General features: G+C 45.8%; 1 protein-coding gene across 11 annotated transcripts in view; it reads right to left on the reverse strand.

Annotated features, from left to right (window-relative positions):
* The window catches only part of LOC110509196 (myomegalin), a 148,961-nt gene that overhangs the window by 25,608 nt on the left and 95,767 nt on the right, over nucleotides 1-27,586 (reverse strand). For 7 of the 11 annotated variants that reach the window (XM_090225940.1, XM_090225944.1, XM_090225945.1 and 4 more), the window contains exons 1-13: nucleotides 6,620-9,160; nucleotides 3,962-4,099; nucleotides 3,673-3,792; nucleotides 3,457-3,549; nucleotides 2,882-3,106; nucleotides 2,626-2,784; nucleotides 2,430-2,531; nucleotides 1,881-2,018; nucleotides 1,589-1,768; nucleotides 1,069-1,263; nucleotides 660-830; nucleotides 294-536; nucleotides 56-162 (exon numbers count right to left, since the gene is read on the reverse strand). In XM_090225940.1, coding sequence (XP_090082066.1) covers nucleotides 56-162; nucleotides 294-536; nucleotides 660-830; nucleotides 1,069-1,263; nucleotides 1,589-1,768; nucleotides 1,881-2,018; nucleotides 2,430-2,531; nucleotides 2,626-2,784; nucleotides 2,882-3,106; nucleotides 3,457-3,549; nucleotides 3,673-3,792; nucleotides 3,962-4,099; nucleotides 6,620-7,987 — 3,239 coding nt within the window. In that variant the 5' untranslated portion in view covers nucleotides 7,988-9,160. Of the gene's footprint in view, nucleotides 1-55; nucleotides 163-293; nucleotides 537-659; nucleotides 831-1,068; nucleotides 1,264-1,588; nucleotides 1,769-1,880; nucleotides 2,019-2,429; nucleotides 2,532-2,625; nucleotides 2,785-2,881; nucleotides 3,107-3,456; nucleotides 3,550-3,672; nucleotides 3,793-3,961; nucleotides 4,100-6,619; nucleotides 9,161-14,111; nucleotides 14,166-16,022; nucleotides 16,180-16,322; nucleotides 16,475-16,609; nucleotides 16,734-20,000; nucleotides 20,078-27,586 lie in introns of those variants that run through there. The other 4 variants (XM_090225948.1, XM_090225947.1, XM_090225946.1 and 1 more) reach the window with 1 other exon arrangement.

Raw genomic sequence — 27,586 nt, forward strand, 5'->3', positions numbered from 1 at the left:
TTTGTAGATGTGTTTATTATTGGCCTCAGTGAAGGCCTCTGTGGCCACCTCCTACCTGTTTCCTCTGGCCTGGATGTGGCTCAGACTCTGGTACAGCCTCTTCTCTGCCCTCAGAGCATCGTTCAGCCTGTGGTACTCACTGGCCAACTGCTCCAATACACTCTGACAGAGAGGTTGGGAAAAGGAAAGGGGGAAATATTATAAACACACACTCCACTCAGTAGGCACCAGACCTAACTGAACTAACAAGGACAATGTTGTAGACAATAAAGAACTTTGGTGGAGAGGGATACCTGGTGGTCAGTGTTGGAGGGCTCCCTGGCTACTACTCCTGGGGCCAGGATCTTAAACCTATCCCCCTGCTTCTGGGCCTGCTCTTGGGCCTGAGCTAGATCTGAACGCAGGACTGAAATCTCCAGCTGAGCCCCCTTCTCCTTCTTCCTGACCAGCTGCAGCTCCTCCCGAATGGCCTGTACCTCTTCTGCCCCCTCTGGTGTGGAGAGCTCCATGCTCTCCTCCTGGCTCTGCATCAGACTCTGGGTGGGGAGGAGTAGGACAGTTAGTGTGTGTGTGTGTGTGTGTGTGTGTGTGTGTGTGTGTGTGTGTGTGTGTGTGTGTGTGTGTGTGTGTGTGTGGTCAACCAGTGTCCCAGAATTCACCTGGATAAAAGCCTCTTTCTCCTTCAGCAGGTTCTGCAGTCGCTCTGCCTCTCCCATTCTCTCCTTCCGGAGCTCACCCATCTCCCGTTCCTGTGACGACAGCTGCCTGCGCAGCTCCTGAAGCTGGCCCGTCCGCTCGCCAATCACTTGAGAGAGCCTATCAGAGCAGTCCTGAGAGAGGAGGTCGGAGGGAGAAAAGAGAGATTCTGAAATCGACTGTCAATGTATATGTTACATCCAGTCTATCACAAATGTTTCCATTTCTATAATAGACTATTGGATTTTTCTTAGTGATGTTGGGCTGAGTACACTGTACAGCTGACATAAGCTCATCATTCATATTCTCAGAGATAGGTCCTAGATCAGGGGTGTGTGTGCGTGTGTGTGTGTGTGTGTGTGTGTGTGGTACCTGTATGTACAGGTCCTTAGTGCTGATGGTGCTGAGCAGATCCTGGACCTGTGCTTGGTGTTCGTGGCTCTGGCGGCTGCGGTCTGACAACAGTTCCTGAAACAGTTTCTCCTTCAGCGCGAGGCGAGCCTTCAGCTCCTCCACCACCCCACTGGGGCCTGCCTGGACCTTAGCCAGGAGGGCTGCCGTGAGGTCCTACACACACATAGGAGAAAACAAAACAAACACACACACACACACACGTCAGTATATCTGTCGTTTTTGGAGGGGTCAGATATAAGAGCAGGTTTTTCCTCATTGGACTAGTTTGAGGTTGTTAAAGCACTGCAAGTCATTAATATCAGCCAACAATGAAAAACTTCAACACTGGAGAGAAACTACTGGTTACAAGAACAAACAGAATGCAAACTGGTGGCACAGCCAGTCCTCACTAGTGTGACCTATCTGAGCTGTTGACCTCGTTTAGCGCGCGCATGTTTTGCGTATGTGTTTGTGCGTGTGTGTGTTTCTGTGTGTTTACCTGTGTCTCCTGGCTGCGTGTCTGCAGGGCAGTCTGTAGCTGGCTGATGAGCGTGTCTCTCTCTCTCAGAGTGCACTTCTCTCTCTCCTCACTCTGCTGCTGGAGCCACTGCAGGTTCCTGTGGGCTTCTGCTGTCTGCTCCACGTCCAGCTCCTTACCCCGCACCAACGCATCCAGACTCTATACAAACACACAGTCTAAACATGTCAATGTATATAGATGTACCGTGTGTGAGAGTGGGTGTATCCTCGTGGTTGCTCGAGGTATCGTCCTTTAGTGCGTGCGTTTGTACCGTGATGGTCTCCTCGTTGTTGGACAGTATACAGCGCAGTCTCTCCAGGTCTCGCTCCTTCTCTCGAAGGGCCAGCTGTAGTTTCCTCACCTGCTCCTCCCTCTCTTCCAGACCACTGAACTTCTCATCTATAGACCGCTGGACAGAGAAAGAGAACATCAATCATTATTATTAGTGTCTATCTATCCATCCATCCATCCTTCCATCCTTCCATCCATCCATCCTTCCATCCTTTCATCCTTTCATCCATCCTTCCATTCATCCATCCATCCTTTCATCCATCCTTTCATCCTTTCATCCATCCATCCTTTCATCCTTTCATCCATCCATCCATCCTTCTATCCATCCATCCATCCATCCATCCATCCTTCCTTCCTTCCTTCCTTCCTTCCTTCCTTCCTTCCTTCCTTCCTTCCTTCCTTCCTTCCTTCCTTCCTTCCTTCCTTCCATCCATCCATCCATCCATCCATCCTTTCATCCATCCATCCATCCTTTCATCCATCCATCCTTCCATCCATCCATCCATCCAGTAAGAGTAAGTGTCCTTACCTCCAATGCTCTGTCCCTGTCTCTGATGCGTTCTCTCAGTTTGTCCAGCAGAGCATCTCTGGGTTTGGAGCTGTCTGCTGATTCCAGGAGTTCAGAGTACTCCTACAAAGGGTGAGGGAGATAGGGTCAGTGTGTATGTGTGTGTGTGTTCATGTGTGGGGGGAGGGGGGGGGGGGGGGGGGGTTATGTCTCTCACCTGTAGCTGCCTCTCCTTGTCCTGAAGGGAGTGTTTGAGCTGGGTGATGTTCTTGTCTCTCTCCTGAACTTCTGTGCGTCTCTCCGCCTTACTCTCCTCCAGCTGAGCCTCTTTAGTCCGCAGCTCAAAGCCAGACTGAGCAAGGGCACTGCGCAAGTCCTACAGTGGGACAGAGGATAGGTTACACACACCACCTACATCATTACTACAGGGGTCCACACCAACACATCCACACACAGAGCACACACACACGCACCTGGTTGTGTTTGTCGGTGACCTCCCTGTGCTGCAGTGCCTCCTTTAGGTCAGAGTGGAGTCTGTCTTTAGCTCTGCTCAGGTCCTCAGCCTGTCTCTGGCTCTGTCTCTGGGCTCTCTGACTGGCTTCCAGCTCCAGACCCAGGGTGAACAGAGAGCTCTGTAACCCCACCAACTCACCCTTAAGCTGGGATAAACTCGCACCCTCACTGCCCCCCTCTGGATCCTGGGAGAGAGGACCAAACAATCAAATCCATTGGGGTTAGACTGGTCATGAAGAAAGGGCGTCTCCGTCCGTCCGTCCGTCCGTCCAATCAATCAATCAATCAATCAATCAATCAATCAATCAATCAATCACTTGTCTTGTCTGGTCTGGTCTGGTCTGGTCTGGTCTGGTCTGGTCTGGTCTGGTCTGGTCTGGTCTGGTCTGGTCTGGTCTGGTCTGTCTGTCTGTCTGTCTGTCTGTCTGTCTGTCTGTCTGTCTGTCTGTCTGTCTGTTGGGTTATTACAGCCTTTTATTAACTGGTATGCTGCTGAGTGCTTGTCTGGACCTGTCTGGGGTGTGTGAGGTCTCACCTCAGTGTGTGTGATCTGGTTGCGGTGGGCCATCTCTCTCAGCTTACACAGTGTGGCGTTCTGCCCCTCAATTAGCTGGTACAGCTCCACGGCCTGAAGATGACATAGGGAATATTCTGCAAATCACTACTGAGTGTGTACTCAAATGTAATCCCCTGGCTGCGTCTCAGAACATTTATGGTCCCGCAATGTCGCCTCAGTGTAGACCACACATACCTCGTTATCCTTGGTACTGACAGAATCGGTCAGGCATTGGATGGTGCGCTCCTGGCTCTGAGCTCCCTGGCGGATGGAACGCAGTTCACACTCCATCTCAATGAGCTTCTCCTGCAACTTCTGGAGCGGGAGGGAGGAGGGAAACAGAGAGAGAGAAAGGGAGAGAGAGAGAGGATGAGTAAGTAGAGAGAGAGAGAGAGAGACAAAGGGACAAGAAAGTGTGTGTGTGTGTTTGTGTGTATGGTATGCGTTTCATGTATAGATGGGTAATGTCTCTCTGTAGCCGTACCGCGTTGTTGGCTTCGCTCTCCTGGCTCTTGGCCTGCAGGGACTGGACCTGCTGCTGGGCCTTCTGCAGCTCACTGACACACTGACCTGCAGCACACTCATACTGGTTCAACTGGCTCTGCTGCTCCTCGATCAGAGTCTGGAACACACACACAAAGACAGGGGTTAACACACACACATTGCAGTCCACGTTTACCGAATCCCGCTTCGCTCACAAATGAATACTATGGGAGAGATAGAGACAATAGTTTGGCACAGTATTGATATCCAACCGCTCTAGCCACATCTGTATAAGGAAAAGGGACAATGCACTGAGCTGGGCTGTTGGTGACTGTACTTTCCAAAGCAAATGCTCTGTTCACCCATGTTTCTATGCTGCTAAAAGCAGATCCATCCTGCGGATATTCTCTCCCTGTGTATGTTAAGTGCTCTGCGGTGCCCCTAACGTAACTTACGTAACCAGTGTGTCACCATCTCCCTTACAGCACTCACATCCTATATTTATATTTATAACACACACACACATGTACGTAATATAAATCTGTTAAATCCCTGTTAGAATGGGAACACAGGCTAGATGTATGTGGTGGTATGTGGATTGATCTTCTTATACTGTAATACATACAGTAGAGGTCCAAAGAGCTACAGTACAGACTATAGATACCTACAGGTCCAAGCCAAAAACATACCACATGGCCATAGTCCAGGCCATTTGAGTAGCAGGGAGAGATACTGCACATGCCATAGAAATAGACTGACTTTGAATTAGAAAGTAAATTCTAGTAATTATATGCCTATGGTGAATGCTGTAATATAATGACATCCACTAGCCTGGTCTGACATTGCACGGTACTATCAGGGTTTGCTGCCCCCGAGGCGTATTGCTGCTGTGAAAATAGGCCAATAGTGGTGCCACTCCATGTCCCCACATGCGCTAACCTAGTTTAGTGAACAGGGCTGGGGCTGGCTGAGGCCTGAAATCCCATTCACATTAAGGAATGCTCCTAAATCAGACACAGGCACTGCCTGCATCTCTGTCACAGTCTATTATCTACTGAGGCTCACAGAGGAGCTAGAGTCAATATGATTGGAATTTGAGAGCTACATAGAGCTACTGTACCAAAGCACCCAATGAACCTTCATTTTATTCCAAAGGACGCTTACATATCTTCTGTACACCATGTTTGCTCTTCATTTCATCGACCTTGGTTAGACTGCAAGGCAGCATGACATGAGACGGCCTACTCTTTGTTTGCAGCAATACATTGAGCTTTAAGTAGAGAGATACAGCTTTAAGAGTCCGAGACTTGATTATGGAAAGAGAACATGGATTTGTCAACACAGTTCTCACCACTCAGCAGATGAAACTTGATTATGGAAAGAGAACCTGGATTTGTCAACACAGTTCTCACCACTCAGCAGACGAAACTTGATTATGGAAAGAGAACCTGGATTTATCAACACAGTTCTCACCATTTCTGTAGCAGCCCCAAGGCAAATACCTGCTATTTGCAAGCAAGAAATTATTTGAGGATATACACTGAGTATAGAAAACAGTACGACATCCAGGTGAAAGTTATGATCCCTTATTGATGTCACTTGTTAAAGCCACTTCAAATCAGTTTAGATGAAGGGGAGGAGACAGGTTAAAGGAGGATTGCGCAACTCAATATTAGGAAGGCGTTCCTAATGTTTGGTATACTGTAGATAGATCATACACAGTACCTCAGGTTCTACAGATGTAGGATCTTAATTTGATCACACTGTTGTGACAAATTTAAAACATGTATTGTATTCAAGGTTTATAAAGGCTTCTGAAGTTAGTCATTTCCAGTTTGGAAGATTTCAGACTTGATTTTCCCTTTCGAAAAATGTATTCACCTCTACAAAGGTTTCCATAAATTATAATAATTCACATTTCCTGTTGCTGCAGGATTCTTTTCCTGCTGTAGCAAACTGGCTCAAATGAAGTACCTCTGTTCTGTGAAGATGGCAATATCATTCTAGGTTTGTTAATGTGCCTCTGTGGTTGGCCAACCATGACAGCTCCACTCTCTGAGCGCACACTCACTCATTAGTATGACTGACTGGCCTGAGGGCTCTACATGAGAATCCCTCACTGCTTTTAACACACAGACACACAAACAAAACACACATCTGAAGGATTGTAATGATGTGCATTTTAGGCATGTAGACATCTGAGTCACACAATGATCTCACAGACACAGATGCACCCGCACACATACACACATTGATTCAAGTGCTACGGAGCGCACATCCTCTGTGCATCCTATCTGGAGGGAGAGGGGGGGGGGGGGTAAGGAGAGGTTAAAGTGATGTAGATGGACAGCTGGATTATCCAGTTAATTAGCCTGGAGTGTGGTGAGATCACAGAATGTTCTCACGGTTGGGAGCACTACACTGTCTGCTGAATTCACAGATAACTAACCTTCTGGAATAGTCTCCATATTCTGAGATGTGTATCTCTGTAGATGATTAAAATAAGCTACAAAAAGGTTTGTAGTAAAATAAGGTATCCTATTGAAATAAATAAAAAACTCCTTGGATTTCAGTTACTGTTCCAGTAGCTAAAAAGTGGGAACTACAGACCAGAGGTGAACCAATGGCCAGAGCTGACTGAGGAGCTGCAGTGTTATACCTGGTGGGGGCGTGGGGGAGGACACTCATGATACAGATCCTCCCACAGCTCCTCCATCTCAGCCAGGTCCAGACCCCCATCTATCCCTCCATCCAGCCTGATCAGAGGGGCCTCCAGGTCGGGCACATGGACATGAATCTCCCCGTCTCCATTCAGACCTCCATACAGCAACCCCAAGGCCGGCTCATGGAAGCTCAGTCTGGAGCCTCGCCTGCTGGGGCTCTGTCTGTTGAGTACAGGCAGTCTGCTTCCCTTGGGGCTCTGGACTGGCCGGTACACACAGTTCTGGACCAGGCAGAGGGCCAGTGAGAGGCGGGAGGCTGACCTCAGTGGAGTCACCAGGTGGTGCTCCTCGGAGAGGGAGTCGGAGAACCGATCATCCAGGGGGTCCTGGGGATACTCTAGCCCCTCGTGCCCATCTTGGATTGCAGACAGCTGGGTAGATTCTCCGGTTATGTCCAGGGAGTCTACAGAGGGGCTGGAGCTGGCTCGGCCCACCAGGGTAGGGTCGCTGTCCGAAGCCCGGGGCGTAGGGTTGGACCCAGGGATCAGTGTGAGCGAGGAGGGGGTCCCCTCTGGATCTTTATCCCCTCCTCTTCCTCCTCCACTTGCACGTCCTCCTCCAATCATGCTGACCGAATACCTCGTCGATGGGTCACAGGAAATACTCCGTGCCAACTTCCTGGGTACTTTACACACAGCCTCGTAGTCTGAGTCCGCCACTCGCCACGCCGTGCACCCTCGGCACTTCCTGGGTGAAGGCGTGACAGTCCCACAGCGCTGTGACCCCACAGCCGTCACCTCTGGCGCAGGCCCTGCGCATTGTGGGGGATGCCTATGATGATGATGATTATGACCCCCGAACTCTAACCCCTCCTCAGCCCAGGACTCATACAGAGAGTACACCAAGTCCTCCTGGAGCAGAGCACAGTACTTAGCATGGGTCAGACCGGACATGTCCACCATACCATCCCCCTGTACCCTTCCTCCCCCTCCTCCCGTATCCCCAGGCCCAGTAACGGCCCCTGCAGAACCGCCTCCATCCTCCCTGTTGGTCTTCAGGTAGAGGCCACCGATGAGGCCCCGTAGCCGGTGTTTCTCCTGGAGCAGCCTCTGCAGCCGTTCAATGGACAGGGCCTCCACCCGGGCAATCACCGTGTCAAACCTATACATGCGCTCCAGTATGAAGGCACACTTGGAGCAGGCGAACTCGCCGCGGCCGTCGCGGATCAGCTCTCGCCCCAGGGCGTGGGACAGGAGCACCTGCAGGTTGAGTTTGGAGGCGGGGTGGAAGATCCATCGCCGTTGGTTACCGCAGAGCTCCCTCGCGCAGATACGACACGCCTCCTTCATTCTGATGTCCAGCATTCCACACGCACACAGTCAAGACGGAGGTCATTCACCTGAGCTTGGTGTTTTGTGTGAAGACTTTAGTCTAATGCCGAAAACACCTTTATTTTGTATGATAAACCTTTGTATTAAACTTCCATTTTCCTGAAGAAGAATGAATGGCGCTCCCATATCCCCAGAGTTCTTCCACTGACGTCACCTCGGACGCTCCTTGGTGGGGTTGAGGTCCCGGTTGCCGTTAAGTGTTGTATAAATAATAAATAACATTTGATTGATGGAGTTGAATGAGATGATGCGATGCTGTTATTAGCTCCAGTATGACTGCTCATCCATCAACATCTGTGTATTAAATCATTTATTAAGATGTAAATGTTGGCATATTGTATGTAACAGTCCTCTTATCTGCTTCTCTCTCTTCAGAAGAGATGCAAAACAAATAGCAACCACGTGGTTTCAGACAAATATATACCACTAAAATTCAATATAAACAACAGATAGAGAGTCATTGGAGAAACTCAAATATTGTTACTGGTAGCCTGCAAAGGAAAAGCAGACAGCAGCAAGCAAGAGATGCTCACAAAATCCAATCCTCTAGATAGAATGCCTTTTTCCCCTCTTCACATTCTGCCAGAGTTGCTGTTTCCATAGGAGTATAAAGACGTTGGATGGATTCTAATAGCATATTGCTTCTTAGAGCAGCAGATGGCAGACAGCAAGTCGTCCAGTATCCTTGGTCACCGATTCTGTTGCATTCCGTAATGGAAATTCTGATGCAATGACTTAAATCCGAAAGGGAAATATAAAGTCATTCTAGTGTTATATTCCCTAAATACACACGAGCCTTTCCTCCTTTCGCTCCCGGTTGTTTCATTTCGCGTTTCCCGACACAAGAAAAACACGCGTACGTTCCGCTGCATCACTTGGTTTGGCTGTCATGGGAGGCTCCCGCTGTCAGGTTGATCATCACCGGTAGACTACCACCGTATCCCTTTAACCAAACACCGTCACTGCAGAGAAGTGACACACCAAAACAATTATTTCGGTAGCGGCAATCAGGTCCTCCGCAATCCCTTGACAATCATTCATGATGTATTATATCAACGGTGAAGATGGCGCGCTTCAGCCCAGCGGTATAGTAGATCCTTTTGGCAGATAATGATGTGGCAACGTTGTAGCACTGGCAAGAACGGCTGCAGCGGCGGAGCGCACCATTTCACGCATTAGGGGTGCTAAAATATCTGATCGTCTATATCAAGATATTAAAAAGTAGTCCTATATGACATGATAATACCGGTTCTACTGTCATATAATAAGAAGTTCATTTAAAGCTACAATTCGGTCAATTTTGTCAATGTTGAATAAAATATTTTGATAATCTACAAAATGTCCCCCGGGGTGCCATTAGTTATTTTGGTCCAGTCTACACTAAACTTTGTATTCGCTTTAGTGAGCAGGTGAAATGCCTACTACCATTTAGTAGCATATAAGTGACATTAGTGTTTGCGTAAACTCTTACACCATGTAAAGCAGTACATATATTTTATATAATAATAAAAAATAATAACATTCTTTTCTCTAAATTTGGTCATAATAACCACCAGATTAGGGCTCTCGAGTGACGCAGTGGTCTAAGGTACTGCATCTCAGTGTAAAAGGCGTCACTACAGTCCCTGGTTCGAATCCAGGCTGAATCACATCTGGTTGTGATTGGGAGTCCCATAGTGCGGTGCACAATTGGCCCAGTGTCGTAAGGCCATCATTGTAAATATGAATTTGTTCTTAACTGACTTGCCTAGTTAAATAAAGGTTAAAAAAAAATATATATATAATTGGGCTTTTATGGGGGCAATATCAATTTCTTATTAAAAAATAAACTATTTAATTTGTACCCCCTTTTTCTCCCAATTTCGTGATTACGATCCTGTCTCATCACTGCAACTCCCCAAAGGGCTCGGGAGACGCGAAGGTCAAGTCATGTGTCCTCCAAAACATGACTCACCAAATCAAGCTTTTTAACAACCGCTCATTTAACCCGGAAACCAGCTGCACCAATGTGTTGGAGGAAACACTGTTCAACTGATGACCGAAGTCAGCCTGCAGGCCCACCACAAGGAGTCGCTAGAGTACGATGAGCTCAGTAAAGCCCCCTCAGCCAAACCCGGACGGCGCCGCCCTATGGGACTCCCGGTCACAGCCGCTATTGGGCTCAAACCCCAGGCTCTAGTGACGTCACAACACTGCAATGAAGTGCCTTATACCGCTGCCCCACTCGGAGCGCTGTTTGGCGGGTCATGTTTCGGAGGATGCATGACTCGACCTTCGCCTCTCCCGAGCCCGTTGGGGAGTTGCAGCGATGAGACAAGATTGAAATTGGGAAAACGGGGTAAAATATACACAGGAAAAAAAAGATAATGGCACACACAGTCAGCCAGCCAGAGAGTTGGACTTCAGTATAATTTTCAGTGAACGGGTAGAGCAGGCTCCATAACCTTTCCATCCTTGTGTTTCTAGCCTCTTCTATATGCAAATAAGATTTCCTAAATAGACTTACAAGTAAAGGCCATTAATGCATTTCAAAGCAGAGGGGAGACATTTTACATAGATTTTCCTATTGTCAAAACATATCAGGAAAATGCTTCCATAATAGTGAAGGTGGTCACTCTAGCTCGATCATTAATAATGATTATGGGAAGAAAACCATAAAGTCCAGATCTGTCATGTATTACATAATTGTATGAGTGGGATATAACCGTAGTGGGTGGCTAGCAGTGTTAGTTACACAACAGATCAGAACAGATGGCCTGGCCACGGCTCTCACAGCTCCGGATGCTGCTAAGTGCTGCAATAAAGTGCTTCTATTCTAGTCATTCTTGCCTGACTGACCACATACCCTGACCAGGGACAAATCTGGACCCTAGTTATAGCACATGGCCATCAAGACACGTGGTGAAGAAAAATGATTGGATATTGTATTGTATTATATTCTAGAACTGTATATCCCAGGAGGACCAGGCTCCAATGCCTTCAAACAGGCATCTAATATACAGATGACTACATTAAGCTATCCATCACAACTAGCCATAAGGCAGAGAGGAACCATGCTGTAAAGCAGAGAGCGAAAAACCATGACACAGTAGGACAAGGGGGCCATAAAACAGGTTACTACGACTACAAATGCTACAAGGAGAGAACAAAGAGAGAGGCATTTGTGGTGCAGTGTGCACAAGCCCCGGTGGACGGCTGACCGCTATTGTAGCAGGTGCTGTGAATGAAGGGATGTAGAGTGAGTGATATGTTGAAATGAAGGTAAACCGGTTTTGATGTTTTGATTGAAATGAATGATTGCATTTTTGGCAACATGAGGGATGCTGCCGCATATCAATCATATAAACTCACTCACTGACAAGGGCAAACCATTGACATCAAAAAATCCCATTGGCTACACCATGAGAACGCAACATTTCAAATATGGTTTGGCTGTGTGAATAAATTAGCTGCACAAAACTACATTATGCTTTAAGCTCAATGGAATCTGCAGTGACAGTGTATCCCTGATGGTGTACAGACAGACAGTCATGCACTCACACTGTGACTTCACTTATCAGCTTTGGTCGACAAAATAACGTGTCGCCTCAAATCAGAATTTTACATGGCTAGAGATGACTATTAGGCCCAGGTCTCCCTTGGAAAAATGAATTGTGTTATCCACAAAGGGACACCTGTGTTATATAAAGCCAAGAGTAAGATATGAATCACAACAACAACAACCTGGGATTGTGCTCATACTTACTATGCTTCATTTTCAAACCCATGTAGGCTTCAGTGCTTTGCTATACGATAGTGCATGAAGAGGCAGCCATTTTCCCTAAGGGCAGAGCTGACCTTATGTCCTGGTTCAGCTCCTCACCAGTGCCTAATTATGAGTGGCTTTAAATTATAGTTTGAGAGTGGTTGGGGGTCCTTGATTAAGCTTGTTGAGGATTTGAGATTTAAAATGAGGACTGCTTAAGTACGAAGAATCTTCTTCGGTAGAGTCCACTGCTAAATCAGAGTTGGTCCAAACTCCTCTTTAAGCATAGACCGCAATCAAGCTAGAGAGAGCTGGAAATAACAAATCACAAACCAAAAAAAACAGCACTTTTCTCTCCTCTTCTTGAGAACAACATCAAATGAGTTCATTTATTTTATTTTGTGTCCTAGCATAAATAGCATCAGCTGCCTCTGTCCTTTCCCTACAGCCCATCACAGTACATTTATTTCACCACATTTCTCTCTCCTGACATTTTGATTGACCTCATTAGCCGTGGTGTCTGGGGAACCAATTAGAAGCTAGGTGTTAGTGTCTGTCTTAGACAACACAACTTGATATCTGCGTGTGTGTCATTGTTAGCACCAGAAGGCCAACATGACCTATTGACAACCTTGCTGAAACACAAGCCACTTAAATGCACACAAACACACATGCTTGCACGCACACTCACTCAAAGTACATGGATTTTTACAGTGGGGGAGTGCCAAGATGGAGGTTCTGTGGCTTCAAAACAGCACCCCCAGTCAGTCATCTAGTGTATATATAAATTATTGATTCAGAAGCTTACAAGTGCACACAGACACCTTTCTGTCTTGTATACAGTTGTGTACAGACGATTGAGTTCATATATAGAACACGTTGACAGACAGGTGAAAACAAATTCTACCTCACTATAAGGCTGAACTACAGGCCAGAATATAATGGTGTTTAGGTCATTTGCTGTCATTAATGTGGCAAATAAATACAAAGTTCAATGTATGCCATTGCCTATGCCTGTTCCTCTCATTCATTCGTTTTCCACTTGCAAAGACCCCTCCTCCTGACATCGATTGGCCCTTTAAATGCAACAATGATCCATTCAGCCTAAGTGACAGCCAGCCAGCGGTGGTGGCCCTGGGCAGTGGGACAGCGTCACTGTGTGAAATCTGAGCTGATATCGGTCCTGGCAGGCACATTTGCATCCCAGAGCCAAGCTGATTTACAAGGTAAAATGCCTTTAGAGGAACGTTGGGGCTTTGACTGCTTCTATTGAGAAAGTCCCACTACAACAAATATGTGTAAGATTCAAAGCTGTCGCCAGATGAATAGAGCCAAGAGCCTTAGGAGTCAAAATGAGAGAAATACACATGATCATATCATACTAATGAATTGTAATGACTAGCAATAGATAATGACTAATAAGTGATAATGGCTCAGAAGAGATAACTGTTGATTACCAAAACTAACAAGTGACAACGATCAACCAAACTATCTTGCTCAAACTGACAGGTATACAGTATGGATACACTACACTGTACTGCAGCTATATTTCAATTGTAGGCCTGTGAGGTGTTGTGACACTTCTTTACACTTGAAATAACGTTAGATTTCTTTTCACTTGACACACAGTACCACACAATACCTATTTCATTTCTATCACCTAGCTCCAACTCCAGTCAACACACACTCATAAGCCTGTTATGCTGCTATCTGTGTAATTTGAGAGCCCCTCCTCTCAGAACATGACTGATGAGACTGGAGAATGTGTGTTGTCTGTTCATAAATACATCTTCACATCATTTGTTTATCACAGACTGAAATAACCCAGGTCCCCCTCCCTTCGGGCCGACAGCTCCCAACACAATACACAGGGATTAACAGCCATAGAGACATCAACGCAGACGGATCTGGTAATGCTTTATTACTCAGGTCTAGCAGTTGCTCTTTACCCACAACGCATGTGGTTATCATCTAACAATGGCTACTTTACTTTCCATGAATTCAATCAACTGCTCTTTACCCACAACGCATGTGTTTATCATCTAACAATGGCTACTTTACTTTCCATGAATTCAATCAATTGCAAGGAAACAAATACTTTAGTGGGTTAGTTGATTTTCATGTACTTTTCTTTAGATGGTGACTACATATTCTGTAGTGGATGTTACCTTAATTGGTGTGCCTGTCTGTCTGCTATGCATTTGTTATCCAGTAGAGGGCCTGCTCTCACCAACAGAGTGGGATCTGGTGCAGGCCTAACACCTCAAAGTGCGCACTCTTTATTTAACTTAATAAAGAACTCAAAGCTGCGATATTAAGTGTGTTTCTGTGCTCACTTCAGGATTCACTCACCTGCATCTCCTGCTCAATGCGCAGCCTCTCCCTGCCCAGCTCTTCCTGGTAGAACTGTAGGGGAAACAGCCGGGTTAGAAAATTAGGCGTGTGTGTGTATGTGCGTTGTGTTTGAGTGATGGTGATATCTGTCCGACAGAGGGTAATATCTCACTCTCACTAACGAAGTACAACAGCTGTAGTGGTGAATTGATCATTCAGAGAGTAGCAACACTACCTATCCCTGCCTGCTACCACAACAACACAACACATCACACAACACAACAGACAGATTGAACAGAACCAGCTGCATGGGTTACAGTAGATATACATGAAATGAATTGATCATTCAGAGAGTAGCAACACTACCCCTCCCTGCCTGCTACCACAACAACACAACACATCACACAACACAACAGACAGATTGAACAGAACCAGCTGCATGGGTTACAGTAGATATAAATGAAATGAATTGATCATTCAGAGAGTAGCAACACTACCCCTCCCTGCCTGCTACCACAACAACACATCACACAACACAACAGACAGATTGAACAGAACCAGCTGCATGGGTTACAGTAGATATACATGAAATGAATTGATCATTCAGAGAGTAGCAACACTACCCCTCCCTGCCTGCTACCACAACAACACAACACATCACACAACACAACAGACAGATTGAACAGAACCAGCTGCATGGGTTACAGTAGATATAAATGAAATGAACTGATTCTGAACCAGATTAAAGCATTACGTTTTACTTCTCCATCTTATGACAACTCCATCGACAATGACAAATGGGTGTCTGACTCCTAAATCAAGACAATGTTCGATTTTGACAACTGAAAGGATATAGAAAAATAAGTCATATTTTTATTGGGTAAATACCTTTAGTAACCTTTAGTGGACTGAAGTAGGCTTGAACACAAATAGGCTTGAACACAAATAGGCTTGAACACAAATAGGCTTGAACACAAATAGGCTTGAACACACAAATAGGCATGTCGCTATGTGCTTTTTGACAGGGGTGTTTATGTGTGTGTTGCGCTGTGTTAGCTATAGGTGTGTTTCCACATAATAGACAGACGTGTTTGCGTGTGTGGGGACAGGGGAGATATGACGAAGAGGAGGAGAGGTATGGGAGAAGAATGGGTATGGGTGATTATTTGTATGATTATGAATCATTTTTTTGTCCTTTTATTTATTCAGGGAACTGAGAACAGGGTCTCATTCACAACGGTGCCCTGAGTACATCAATGTTCAGAATCAAGAAAAAGGAACCAAATAAAACAAGATCAACAACAAAAGGTTACAATAATACAATTTCAACAAATAGACCATTACAATCATTCAAAACAACTTCAATCCTCAATGAATTCATGTAACACCAGAGCTGTAAACAGGCCTAGTAGCACCAGGGAATCAAAATGAAAGGTTATTCCATAAACTGGGGACACTAAAACTAAAGGTCAGAGTCAACCCGTCAGTCATTCTGCCCCACTTGTTTTGAGCCCCACCGGTTTAGCTAAAAAAATTAATCAAATACAAATGATAATATATATAATAATATAACGATCAACAACAAAAAAGGAAAAGCTCCGCTGTCGGGACTGCTTTATGTCGGCCCTAACAGTTTGTGGGCAACGTTTGTCACCAGTATAGTGCAATTCATGTTTTGTTTAGTGTTTTGTAGTGACTTTGCTGGAATGCATATTAAAAAATTGGTTGATTTTGCCCCACCCAGGATTAACATGCTAAAAATCACCACTGGGTGAGGTATCCCAGAAACCCTGTGAATTAAGCTATGCACCTGTTATTATAGGTCTGTACACACTACAGGAACTCAATCAGTCAAATACATACAATACATAAAATAACCCAATGCAGCCCCGACACAGGCAATTTTCACATAATAGGGATCCTACGTACCTCCGCATCGCTCTCTTTCTGCAGCAGGGAGGAGGAGAGGTCCTCTACCTCTCCCTCCAGCTCTCCCACCCTCAGTGTCAGAACACTCTTCTGTCCACTCAGCTCAGTGATCATAGCCTCCTTACAGCGCAGAGCACTGGTCAGCTCCTCGATCACCCTACAGGAGGGGAAGGACAGAGGGGTCCATGCCATAGACACGGTGGGCAAAGTTTGACTTCCTCAATAAGTGTGAAGGTGTGGATTGCAACTTTTAGGTCACTGGTTCAAATGTGTCTCGAATGAGCAGGTACTTGTGTTTACCTGTCTCTGTAGGTGTGTGATGCGGGGTGGTGAGACTGGGTCTGGAGGTTCTCCTCCTCTTGGCTGTCCTCCATATCCTCCAAGAGGGGCTGGGGGCTCGACCCAGTCAGGGAGGCCATCCTCTCAACCTCACCTCGCGCTAGCTGGGCCTCCTGGAGGAAACACATGAAAAGGTCTGGGTGTCCGTCTGTATATTTGAAAGCTGATCTAATAATCGAACAACTCATTTCATCTCAACAAATAAGGCAACCATTGTTGGAACAGTTTAATTATGTGTGTGTGTGTACCTCCTGCAGGAGTTGTATCTTGGTCTCCAGCAACTCCTGCATGTGGTCGATCTCCTGCTTTCTCTCCTCACATCGTCTCTGCAGCTCTGCCTCATTGTGACTGGACAGGCTCTCTGCTGTCGTCCTTTAAGAAGAGAGGAAGAAATGAGGGAGCATTGTGATTGGTCAGGGTGTCTTCTGTTGTCCTATCACAGAAATGAAACAAGAGGCAACATCTATCAATAACTACCAACAGTCATCCACTGTGCACGTGCATACACACTGGTGTTGCTTGTTATTGTGCCATCGGTGCCGGGCAGTGACGTCCGACCTGGGACGTTTTAGGTTTGTAGTGTGGTCAGGTCAGGACTAAGACAGGATATGAAGTCATTTGAATTCTCCCTGCTATAGCTCATGTGATACCCTACACCTCCGAGCTACGCGTAGAGACCAGTCACACACCCAGGGTGTAACATTTTATTGAGTTAACTTGTAGTTCTGTGTGAGCGCAACAAAAACATCACACAGACCAAGGCTGGAATCCAGTCGAACGTGACGTAGCTATCTTTATCAACTAGCTCTCACAGTCTCACGTCAGAATTAGATGTTCATCCATGTTTCAAACTTCTCCCAAACGTTACATTTCAAAGTGTTTAAAGGCTAAGTTTAGACATTAACTCTGAATTTTTAAGGTTAGGGCTAAGTTTAGGCATTAACTCTTATAATCTTAAGGGCAGGCATTAAATAGTTAAGGTAAGGTTAAGGTTTGAATTTTTTTTTATCTCAAAATCCAACTTTTTATCACTGAAATTGAACATGCAACCTTTAGCACCAGAGGTGGTTGCCTCCACCAATCTGCAATGTCCCAAACCTACCTGAAGGTAACCGTGCTCACTGTTGCCCCTAGTGGCCAGTTTCCATCTCCTGATATCCTCAGACATGGATGGATGTCGAATACTGACTTGTATCACGGGGGACCTGACTGATCATTATGCAGAGTCTTTGTTTACAAATTACCGCCCCCACCCACCACACACATTTGGGCCATACTTGCGAACATAAGCAACCGTTGAGTTAAATGGGTTCTTCCAGCTCAAAATGCGTATCAAACGATTCAAATTGTGGATGTACTTGCATGTGACAGAACGCTAAATTGTAGCTTGGCCCATCAGATAACATGGCACACTTTAGCCCTATGCCATCTTCGACAGGTGGCCCTGATTATATCATGGCACAAGTGCATCAGCCAATCAAATGTTGAAGTAGTTGGACATGTTCCAACACTTGTTCATGGACATACTGTATCTAACAGCACATTCTTTGACTGACTGATCAAATTGCTCTCTGTATGAAGTGCCTAGTCCTAATTGTCGCAGATTGTGGGTTTGAGTCTCACATGAGATTCCCCTAATTTAAATGTTTATTTACATGCATTGTGTAATAGAGTGCTGAAAAAGGATGCCAACAGCTTGAAAACAAAGATTATTAATGAATTGAACGAGCTACCTCTTTCTTCAGCCTTGCACACAAACACTGCTATTGCCTAATAATCATATTGCATAGGCTATATTACATGGATGTCACCAGCTACAATTTAGCGTTCTGTCACATGCAAGTACATCATTGCTTTTCATTGGCTGATATGCATTTTGAGCTGGAGAACCTATTTAACTTTAAATGTGTATGTGCGTGTGTGTGTGTGCATGTCTTTAAGTATCTGTTTCACTGAGTCACTCAACGACGCCATCCCAGAATTCCTGCTGTGCATCCCAAAATGGCACCATCCCGTCTGCTCTGTATGTATACTCTATTCCTCCTGTCCTCTCATCCTCTGTTTTTAACCCGGACCATCTGACTATAGCAGACGGCAGCTCAGATAACTAGGATTATTTTCAACCAGACTGTGTAATGCTACTGTCTGTCTGCATCGACTGGCTGTTACAGTCTAACTGGTGGCAGTTAGGAGAAGATTAGTCCTTTAATAACTCAACTAGATATTTATATTATGACAATGAACTCAACACACACTCCCCCACACGCATGAATATATTCACAGCACACACACACACGCACGCACACACGCACACACACACACACACACACACACACACACACACACACACACACACACACACACACACACACACACACACACACACACACACACACACACAAGCGCTTTTACATTGTAGAAATGCCCTTACACAAAGGCCCTTGCATACACTATGCTTGACATACAGTCCAGACCGTCACTGGATTACCCAGACTGAACTGAACTCAAAAACAACAAACTCAGAACAAGTGTTCTGTCCAGCTCTTGATGACTCCATGTGGGGTAATAATGACTCAGCTATTCTGATCTCCACATTAATACAGTAATGTAATGCTGATTAGCAGCCACGTGAGCAGAAAGACAGGGGGAACACAATGTACCCATCACACCAGCTGTGGAGCTGGCAGTGATTAGGAGCTAGCATGCTAAAGGGTCCCCTCCGTCAGCAACATATTTACTACTGAGACCCCCCCCCCCCATCTCCAACACATGCCCCCTCTGATCTCAAGCTTTGGACTCTAGGCTGGAGGCACGAGCCAGCAGAGTGGACCTTTAATCTCATAGCAATCTGATGAATACACAGAATATGTCCATCAAATTAATTCCGCTTCAGGGGGGGTATGAAATTCAAAGCCTAGCGGCAACAGCAGGGGGTGAGGGGTTAGGGTTGACGTGCCAGGTATTGCCTTTCATATCCCGTCTGCACGCCAAGATATCAGCATTGCCCTTTTGTAGCTGGCGAGTGTGCGATCCCATTGGGTTGGACACCAGGAGTGCATGTGTGTGTGTGTGTACGCTCCTGTGTGTGTGTGTGTCCTGTCCTCTTTCCCCCCACCAGCTGTGGAAACATGATCTGTGGTGTTATCTCTAAAAGATTGTACCCTGTGAGGACTCCCTACAGATCACTGGTCTATGCCTACAGTTTTAGGCTGCTATAGGCTTGTTAGCCAGCTATAACACCATTTTAGTGAGAAACAGCCTTGTTAAGGCCCATCAAAGACTAACACTCACCAGGGTGTTTAAACCCGTCCATAATCACTTGGGTAAATTGTATTTCTGAATACGAGCGAAGCATGTCACATTTAGTCCTGTCGGTCTTTGGAAAACATTGAGAAAATTCTCGAAGGGCATTTCAGGAAGGATAAAAGGACAGTATTATCTGGGTGGATACAGTATGTAGCATTGGTGATGTCATTGCTAGGCAATTAAGGCCATTCACAGTGCATGGTTACAATCTGTTGGTTGGCGGTCAGTCTACCTCACATTTAAATTTGAAGCCAGTGTAAGAAGTGTGAGATATTCAGATTAGATGACTACAGTCGGTCAACAGTCAGTCTGGATGTGTCGTGCTGTACTTACAGAGCCTTCTCATGAAGGTCTTGTTTCTCCTGCACCTCCTGCTTCAAGCTCTCCACTTCTACCTTCAACTCGATGTTCTGGAATAGAGGTGGGATGGAACATGGAATGATTGCTTATTGTACAAGAATGATGTATGACAGGAGACATGACATTGTATTATCCTCCTCCTAGCCTACATCAAAACGATTCATCTCCAAAGATAACGAATATCAAATAGACATTTTAAAACAAGTCAATGAAGTCATAGAAACTCAAAGAAGTACAGACACAATTAGCACTGTAAAACACAGGAGGAGCATTGCAGTCTCACATCAGCTATACACAGTGACCGATACAGAACCATAATCACAGTGGCTATATCCAGGAAAGCCGAAGTTCCAACAGCTGGGCCTAAATTTTTTTGACTCTTATGTGGATGATGATAAAAATATTTGTTGATCTGATGTAATTTTTTACACCTTTATTTAACTAGACAAGTCAGTTAAAAACAAATGTTTATTTTCAATGTTGGCCTAGGAACAGTGGGTTAACTGCCTTGTTCAGGGGCAGAATGACAGATTTTTACCTTGTCAGCTCTGGGATTTGATCTTGCAACTGTTTGGTTACTAGTCCAGTGCTCTAACCACTAGGCTACCTGCCACCCTGCAGAGCAAAAGGAGTGGCTAATAAGTCTGGCTGCACATCTCACTGGCTGACTTACTGCAAAATAAGAAATGATGTGACTAAACTCAACAAAAAGAAGAAGAAACGGTTATATGAAGCCAAGATCAATGATATAAAGAATGAACTTTATAGTACTTTAAATTAAATTATGGGCAGAAACACAAATTGTATGGACTGTAGATGGACTAAAGTATGGACTGTAGATGGACTGCGGTATGGAATGTAGATGGACTGTGGTATGGACTGTAGATGGACCAACGTATGAACTGTAGATGTACTGCGGTATGGACTGTAGATGGACTGTGGTATGGACTGTAGATGGACTAACGTATGGACTGTAGATGGACTGTGGTATGGACTGTAGATGGACTAAAGTATGGACTGTAGATGGACTGCGGTAGGGAATGTAGATGGACTGTGGTATGGACTGTAGATGGACCAACGTATGAACTGTAGATGGACTGCGGTATCGACTGTAGATGGACTGTGGTATGGACTGTAGATGGACTAACGTATGGACTGTAGATGGACTGCGGTATGGACTGTAGATGGACTGTGGTATGGACTGTAGATGGACTAACGTATGGACTGTAGATGGACTGTGGTATGGACTGTAGATGGACTAACGTATGGACTGTAGATGGACTGCGGTATGGACTGTCGATGGACTGCTGTATGGACTGTAGATGGACTGTAGATGGACTGCTGTATGGACTGTAGATGGACTGCTGTATAGACTGTAGATGGACTGCGGTATGGACTGTAGAAGGACTAACGTATGGACTGTAGATGGACTGTAGATGGACTAACGTATGGACTGTAGATGGACTGCGGTATGGACTGTAGATAGACTGTAGATGGACTGTAGATAGACTGTAGATGGACTGTTGAATGGACTGTAGATGGACTGCTGTGTGGACTGTAGATGGACTGCGGTATGGACTGTAGATGGACTAACGTATGGACTGTAGATGGACTGCGGTATGGACTGTAGATGGACTGCTGTATGGACTGTAGATAGACTGTAGATGGACTGTTGAATGGACTGTAGATGGACTGCTGTATGGACTGTAGATGGACTGCGGTATGGACTGTAGATGGACTAACGTATGGACTGTAGATGGACTGCGGTATGGACTGTAGATGGACTGCTGTATGGACTGTAGATGGACTGCTGTATGGACTGTAGATGGACTAACGTATGGACTGTAGATGGACTGCGGTATGGACTGTAGATGGACTAACGTATGGACTGTAGATGGACTGTAGATGGACTGCTGTATGGACTGTTGATAGACTGTAGATGGACTGCTGTATGGACTGTAGATGGACTAACGTATGGACTATAGATGGACTGCGGTATGGACTGTAGATGGACTGCTGTATGGACTGTAGATGGACTGCTGTATGGACTGTAGATGGACTAACGTATGGACTGAGTGGAGTGGCTAATAAGTCTGGCTGCACATCTCACTGGCTGACTTACTGCAAAATAAGAAATTATGTGACTAAACTCAACAAAAAGAAGAAGAAACGGTTATATGAAGCCAAGATCAATGATATAAAGAATGAACTTTATAGTACTTTAAATTAAATTATGGGCAGAAACACAAATTGTATGGACTGTAGATGGACTAAAGTATGGACTGTAGATGGACTGCGGTATGGAATGTAGATGGACTGTGGTATGGACTGTAGATGGACCAACGTATGAACTGTAGATGGACTGCGGTATGGACTGTAGATGGACTGTGGTATGGACTGTAGATGGACTAACGTATGGACTGTAGATGGACTGTGGTATGGACTGTAGATGGACTAAAGTATGGACTGTAGATGGACTGCGGTATGGAATGTAGATGGACTGTGGTATGGACTGTAGATGGACCAACGTATGAACTGTAGATGGACTGCGGTATCGACTGTAGATGGACTGTGGTATGGACTGTAGATGGACTAAAGTATGGACTGTAGATGGACTGCGGTATGGAATGTAGATGGACTGTGGTATGGACTGTAGATGGACCAACGTATGAACTGTAGATGGACTGCGGTATCGACTGTAGATGGACTGTGGTATGGACTGTAGATGGACTAACGTATGAACTGTAGATGGACTGCGGTATGGACTGTAGATGGACTGTGGTATGGACTGTAGATGGACTAACGTATGGACTGTAGATGGACTGTGGTATGGACTGTAGATGGACTAAAGTATGGACTGTAGATGGACTGCGGTATGGAATGTAGATGGACTGTGGTATGGACTGTAGATGGACCAACGTATGAACTGTAGATGGACTGCGGTATCGACTGTAGATGGACTGTGGTATGGACTGTAGATGGACTAAAGTATGGACTGTAGATGGACTGCGGTATGGAATGTAGATGGACTGTGGTATGGACTGTAGATGGACCAACGTATGAACTGTAGATGGACTGCGGTATCGACTGTAGATGGACTGTGGTATGGACTGTAGATGGACTAACGTATGGACTGTAGATGGACTGCGGTATGGACTGTAGATGGACTGTGGTATGGACTGTAGATGGACTAACGTATGGACTGTAGATGGACTGCGGTATGGACTGTCGATGGACTGCTGTATGGACTGTAGATGGACTGTAGATGGACTGCTGTATGGACTGTAGATGGACTGCTGTATAGACTGTAGATGGACTGCGGTATGGACTGTAGAAGGACTAACGTATGGACTGTAGATGGAATGTAGATGGACTGCGGTATGGACTGTAGATAGACTGTAGATGGACTGTAGATAGACTGTAGATGGACTGTTGAATGGACTGTAGATGGACTGCTGTGTGGACTGTAGATGGACTGCGGTATGGACTGTAGATGGACTAACGTATGGACTGTAGATGGACTGCGGTATGGACTGTAGATGGACTGCTGTATGGACTGTAGATAGACTGTAGATGGACTGTTGAATGGACTGTAGATGGACTGCTGTATGGACTGTAGATGGACTGCGGTATGGACTGTAGATGGACTAACGTATGGACTGTAGATGGACTGCGGTATGGACTGTAGATGGACTGCTGTATGGACTGTAGATGGACTGCTGTATGGACTGTAGATGGACTAACGTATGGACTGTAGATGGACTGCGGTATGGACTGTAGATGGACTAACGTATGGACTGTAGATGGACTGTAGATGGACTGCTGTATGGACTGTAGATAGACTGTAGATGGACTGTGGTATGGACTGTAGATGGACTAAAGTATGGACTGTAGATGGACTGCGGTATGGAATGTAGATGGACTGTGGTATGGACTGTAGATGGACCAACGTATGAACTGTAGATGGACTGCGGTATCGACTGTAGATGGACTGTGGTATGGACTGTAGATGGACTAACGTATGGACTGTAGATGGACTGCGGTATGGACTGTAGATGGACTGTGGTATGGACTGTAGATGGACTAACGTATGGACTGTAGATGGACTGTGGTATGGACTGTAGATGGACTAACGTATGGACTGTAGATGGACTGAGGTATGGACTGTCGATGGACTGCTGTATGGACTGTAGATGGACTGTAGATGGACTGCTGTATGGACTGTAGATGGACTGCTGTATAGACTGTAGATGGACTGCGGTATGGACTGTAGAAGGACTAACGTATGGACTGTAGATGGACTGTAGATGGACTAACGTATGGACTGTAGATGGACTGCGGTATGGACTGTAGATAGACTGTAGATGGACTGTAGATAGACTGTAGATGGACTGTTGAATGGACTGTAGATGGACTGCTGTGTGGACTGTAGATGGACTGCGGTATGGACTGTAGATGGACTAACGTATGGACTGTAGATGGACTGCGGTATGGACTGTAGATGGACTGCTGTATGGACTGTAGATAGACTGTAGATGGACTGTTGAATGGACTGTAGATGGACTGCTGTATGGACTGTAGATGGACTGCGGTATGGACTGTAGATGGACTAACGTATGGACTGTAGATGGACTGCGGTATGGACTGTAGATGGACTGCTGTATGGACTGTAGATGGACTGCTGTATGGACTGTAGATGGACTAACGTATGGACTGTAGATGGACTGCGGTATGGACTGTAGATGGACTAACGTATGGACTGTAGATGGACTGTAGATGGACTGCTGTATGGACTGTAGATAGACTGTAGATGGACTGCTGTATGGACTGTAGATGGACTAACGTATGGACTGTAGATGGACTGCGGTATGGACTGTAGATGGACTGCTGTATGGACTGTAGATGGACTGTAGATGGACTGCTGTATGGACTGTAGATGGACTAACGTATGGACTGTAGATGGACTGCGGTATGGAATGTAGATGGACTAACGTATGGACTGTAGATGGACTGTAGATTGACTGCTGTATGGACTGTAGATAGACTGTAGATGGACTGCTGTATGGACTGTAGATGGACTAACGTATGGACTGTAGATGGACTGCGGTATGGACTGTAGATGGACTGCTGTATGGACTGTAGATGGACTGTGGTATGGACTGTAGATGGACTGCTGTATGGACTGAAGATGGACTGTAGATAGACTGTGGTATGGACTGTAGATGGACTGCTGTATGGATTGTAGATGGACTGCTGTATGGGCTGTAGATGGACTGCGGAATGGACTGTAGATGGACTGCTGTATGGACTGTAGATGGACTGTAGATGGACTGCGGTATGGACTGTAGATGGACTGTGGTATGGTCTGTAGATGGACTAGAGATGGACTGCTGTATGGACTGTAGATGGACTGTAGATGGACTAACGTATGGACTGTAGATGGACAGCGGTATGGACTGAAGATGGACTGTAGATGGACTGCGGGATGGACTGTAGATGGACAGCGGTATGGACTGTAGATGGACTGTAGATGGACTGCGGGATGGACTATAGATGGACAGCGGTATGGACTGTAGATGGACTGAGATGGACTGCTGTATGGACTGTAGATTGACTGCGGTATGGACTGTAGATGGACTGTAGATGGACTGCTGTATGGACTGTAGATTGACTGCGGTATGGACTGTAGATGAACTGTGGTATGGAATGTAGATGGACTGCTGTTTGGACTATAGATGGACTGTGGTATGGACTGTAGATGGACTGTAAATGGACTGTGGTATGGACTGTAGATGGACTGCGGTATGGACTGTAGATGGACTGCTGTATGGACTGTAGATGGACTGTGGTATGAATTGTGTAGACTGAAGCTGGACTGTAGTATGAACTGTAGATGGAATGTAGCTGGACTGTGGTATGAACTGTGTAGACTGTAGCTGGACTGTGGTATGAACTGCAGATGGACTGTAGCTGGACTGTGGTATGAACTGTAGCTGCACTGTGGTATGAACTGTGTAGACTGTAGCTGGACTGTGGTATGAACTGTAGCTGGACGGTGGTATGAACTGTAGATGGACTGTGGTATGGACTGTAGCTGGACTGTGGTATGGTCTGTAGATGGACTGTAGATGGTCTGTGGTATGAACTGTAGATGCACTGTAGATTGACTGTGGTATGAACTGTGTAGACTGTAGCTGGACTGTGGTATGGAGTGTAGATAGACTGTAGATGGACTGTAGATGGACTGTAGCTGGACTGTGGTATGAACTGTAGATTAACTGTAGATGGACTGTAGATGGACTGTAGCTGGACTGTGGTATGGACTGTAGCTGGACTGTGGTATGGACTATAGATGGACTATGATATGAACTATGTAGACTGTAGCTGGACTGTGGTATGGACTGTAGCTGGACTGTGGTATGAACTGTAGATGGTCTGTAGCTGGACTGTGGTATGAACTGTGTAGACTGAAGCTGGACTGGGGTATGAACTGTAGATGGACTGTAGCTGGACTGTGGTATGAACTGTAGATGAACTGTAGATGGAGTGTGGTATGAACTGTGTAGACTGTAGCTGGACTTTGGTATGGACTGTAGATGGACTGTGGTATGAACTGTGTAGACTGTAGCTGGACTGTGGTATGGACTGTAGCTGGACTGTGGTATGGACTGTACATAGACTGCAGATGGACTGTAGATGGACTGTGGTATGAAATGTAGATGGACTGTAGCTGGACTGTGGTATGAACGGTAGATCGACTGTAGATGGACTGTGGTATGAACTGTGTAGACTGTAGCTGGAGTGTGGTATGGACTGTGGATGGACTGTAGATGGACTGTGGTACGAACTGTGTAGACTGTAGCTGGACTGTGGTATGAACTGTAGATGGACTGTGGTATGAACTGTAGATGGACTGTGGTATGAACTGTAAATGGACTGTAGCTGGACTGTGGTATGGACTGTAGATGGACTGTGTTATGGACTGTAGATGGACTGCTGTATGGACTGTAGCTGGACTGTGGTATGAACTGTAGATGGACTGTGGTATGAACTGTAGATGGACTGTGGTATGGTCTGTAGCTGGACTGTGGTATGAAATGTAAATGGACTGTGGCTGGACTGTGGTATGAACCTTAGATGGACTGTGGTACGAACTGTAGATGGACTGTGGTATGGACTGTAGATGGACTGCGGTATGGACTGTAGATAGACTGCTGTATGGACTGTAGATGGACTGTGGTATGAACTGTGTAGACTGAAGCTGGACTGTGGTATGAACTGTAGATGGACTGTAGATGGATTGTGGTATGAACTGTGGAGACTGTAGCTGGACTGTGGTATGGACTGTAGCTGGACTGTGGTATGGACTGTAGATGGACTGCAGATGGACTGTAGATGGACTGTGGTATGAAATGTAGATGGACTGTAGCTGGACTGTGGTATGAACGGCAGATGGACTGTGGTATGAACTGTGTAGACTGTAGCTGGACTGTGGTATGAACTGTAGATGGACTGTGGTATGAACTGTAAATGGACTGTAGCTGGACTGTGGTATGAAC

The sequence above is a fragment of the Oncorhynchus mykiss genome, chromosome 28 (genome assembly GCF_057628025.1).
Source record: "Oncorhynchus mykiss isolate SJ-2025 chromosome 28, ASM5762802v1, whole genome shotgun sequence".
Classification (NCBI taxonomy): domain Eukaryota; kingdom Metazoa; phylum Chordata; class Actinopteri; order Salmoniformes; family Salmonidae; genus Oncorhynchus; species Oncorhynchus mykiss.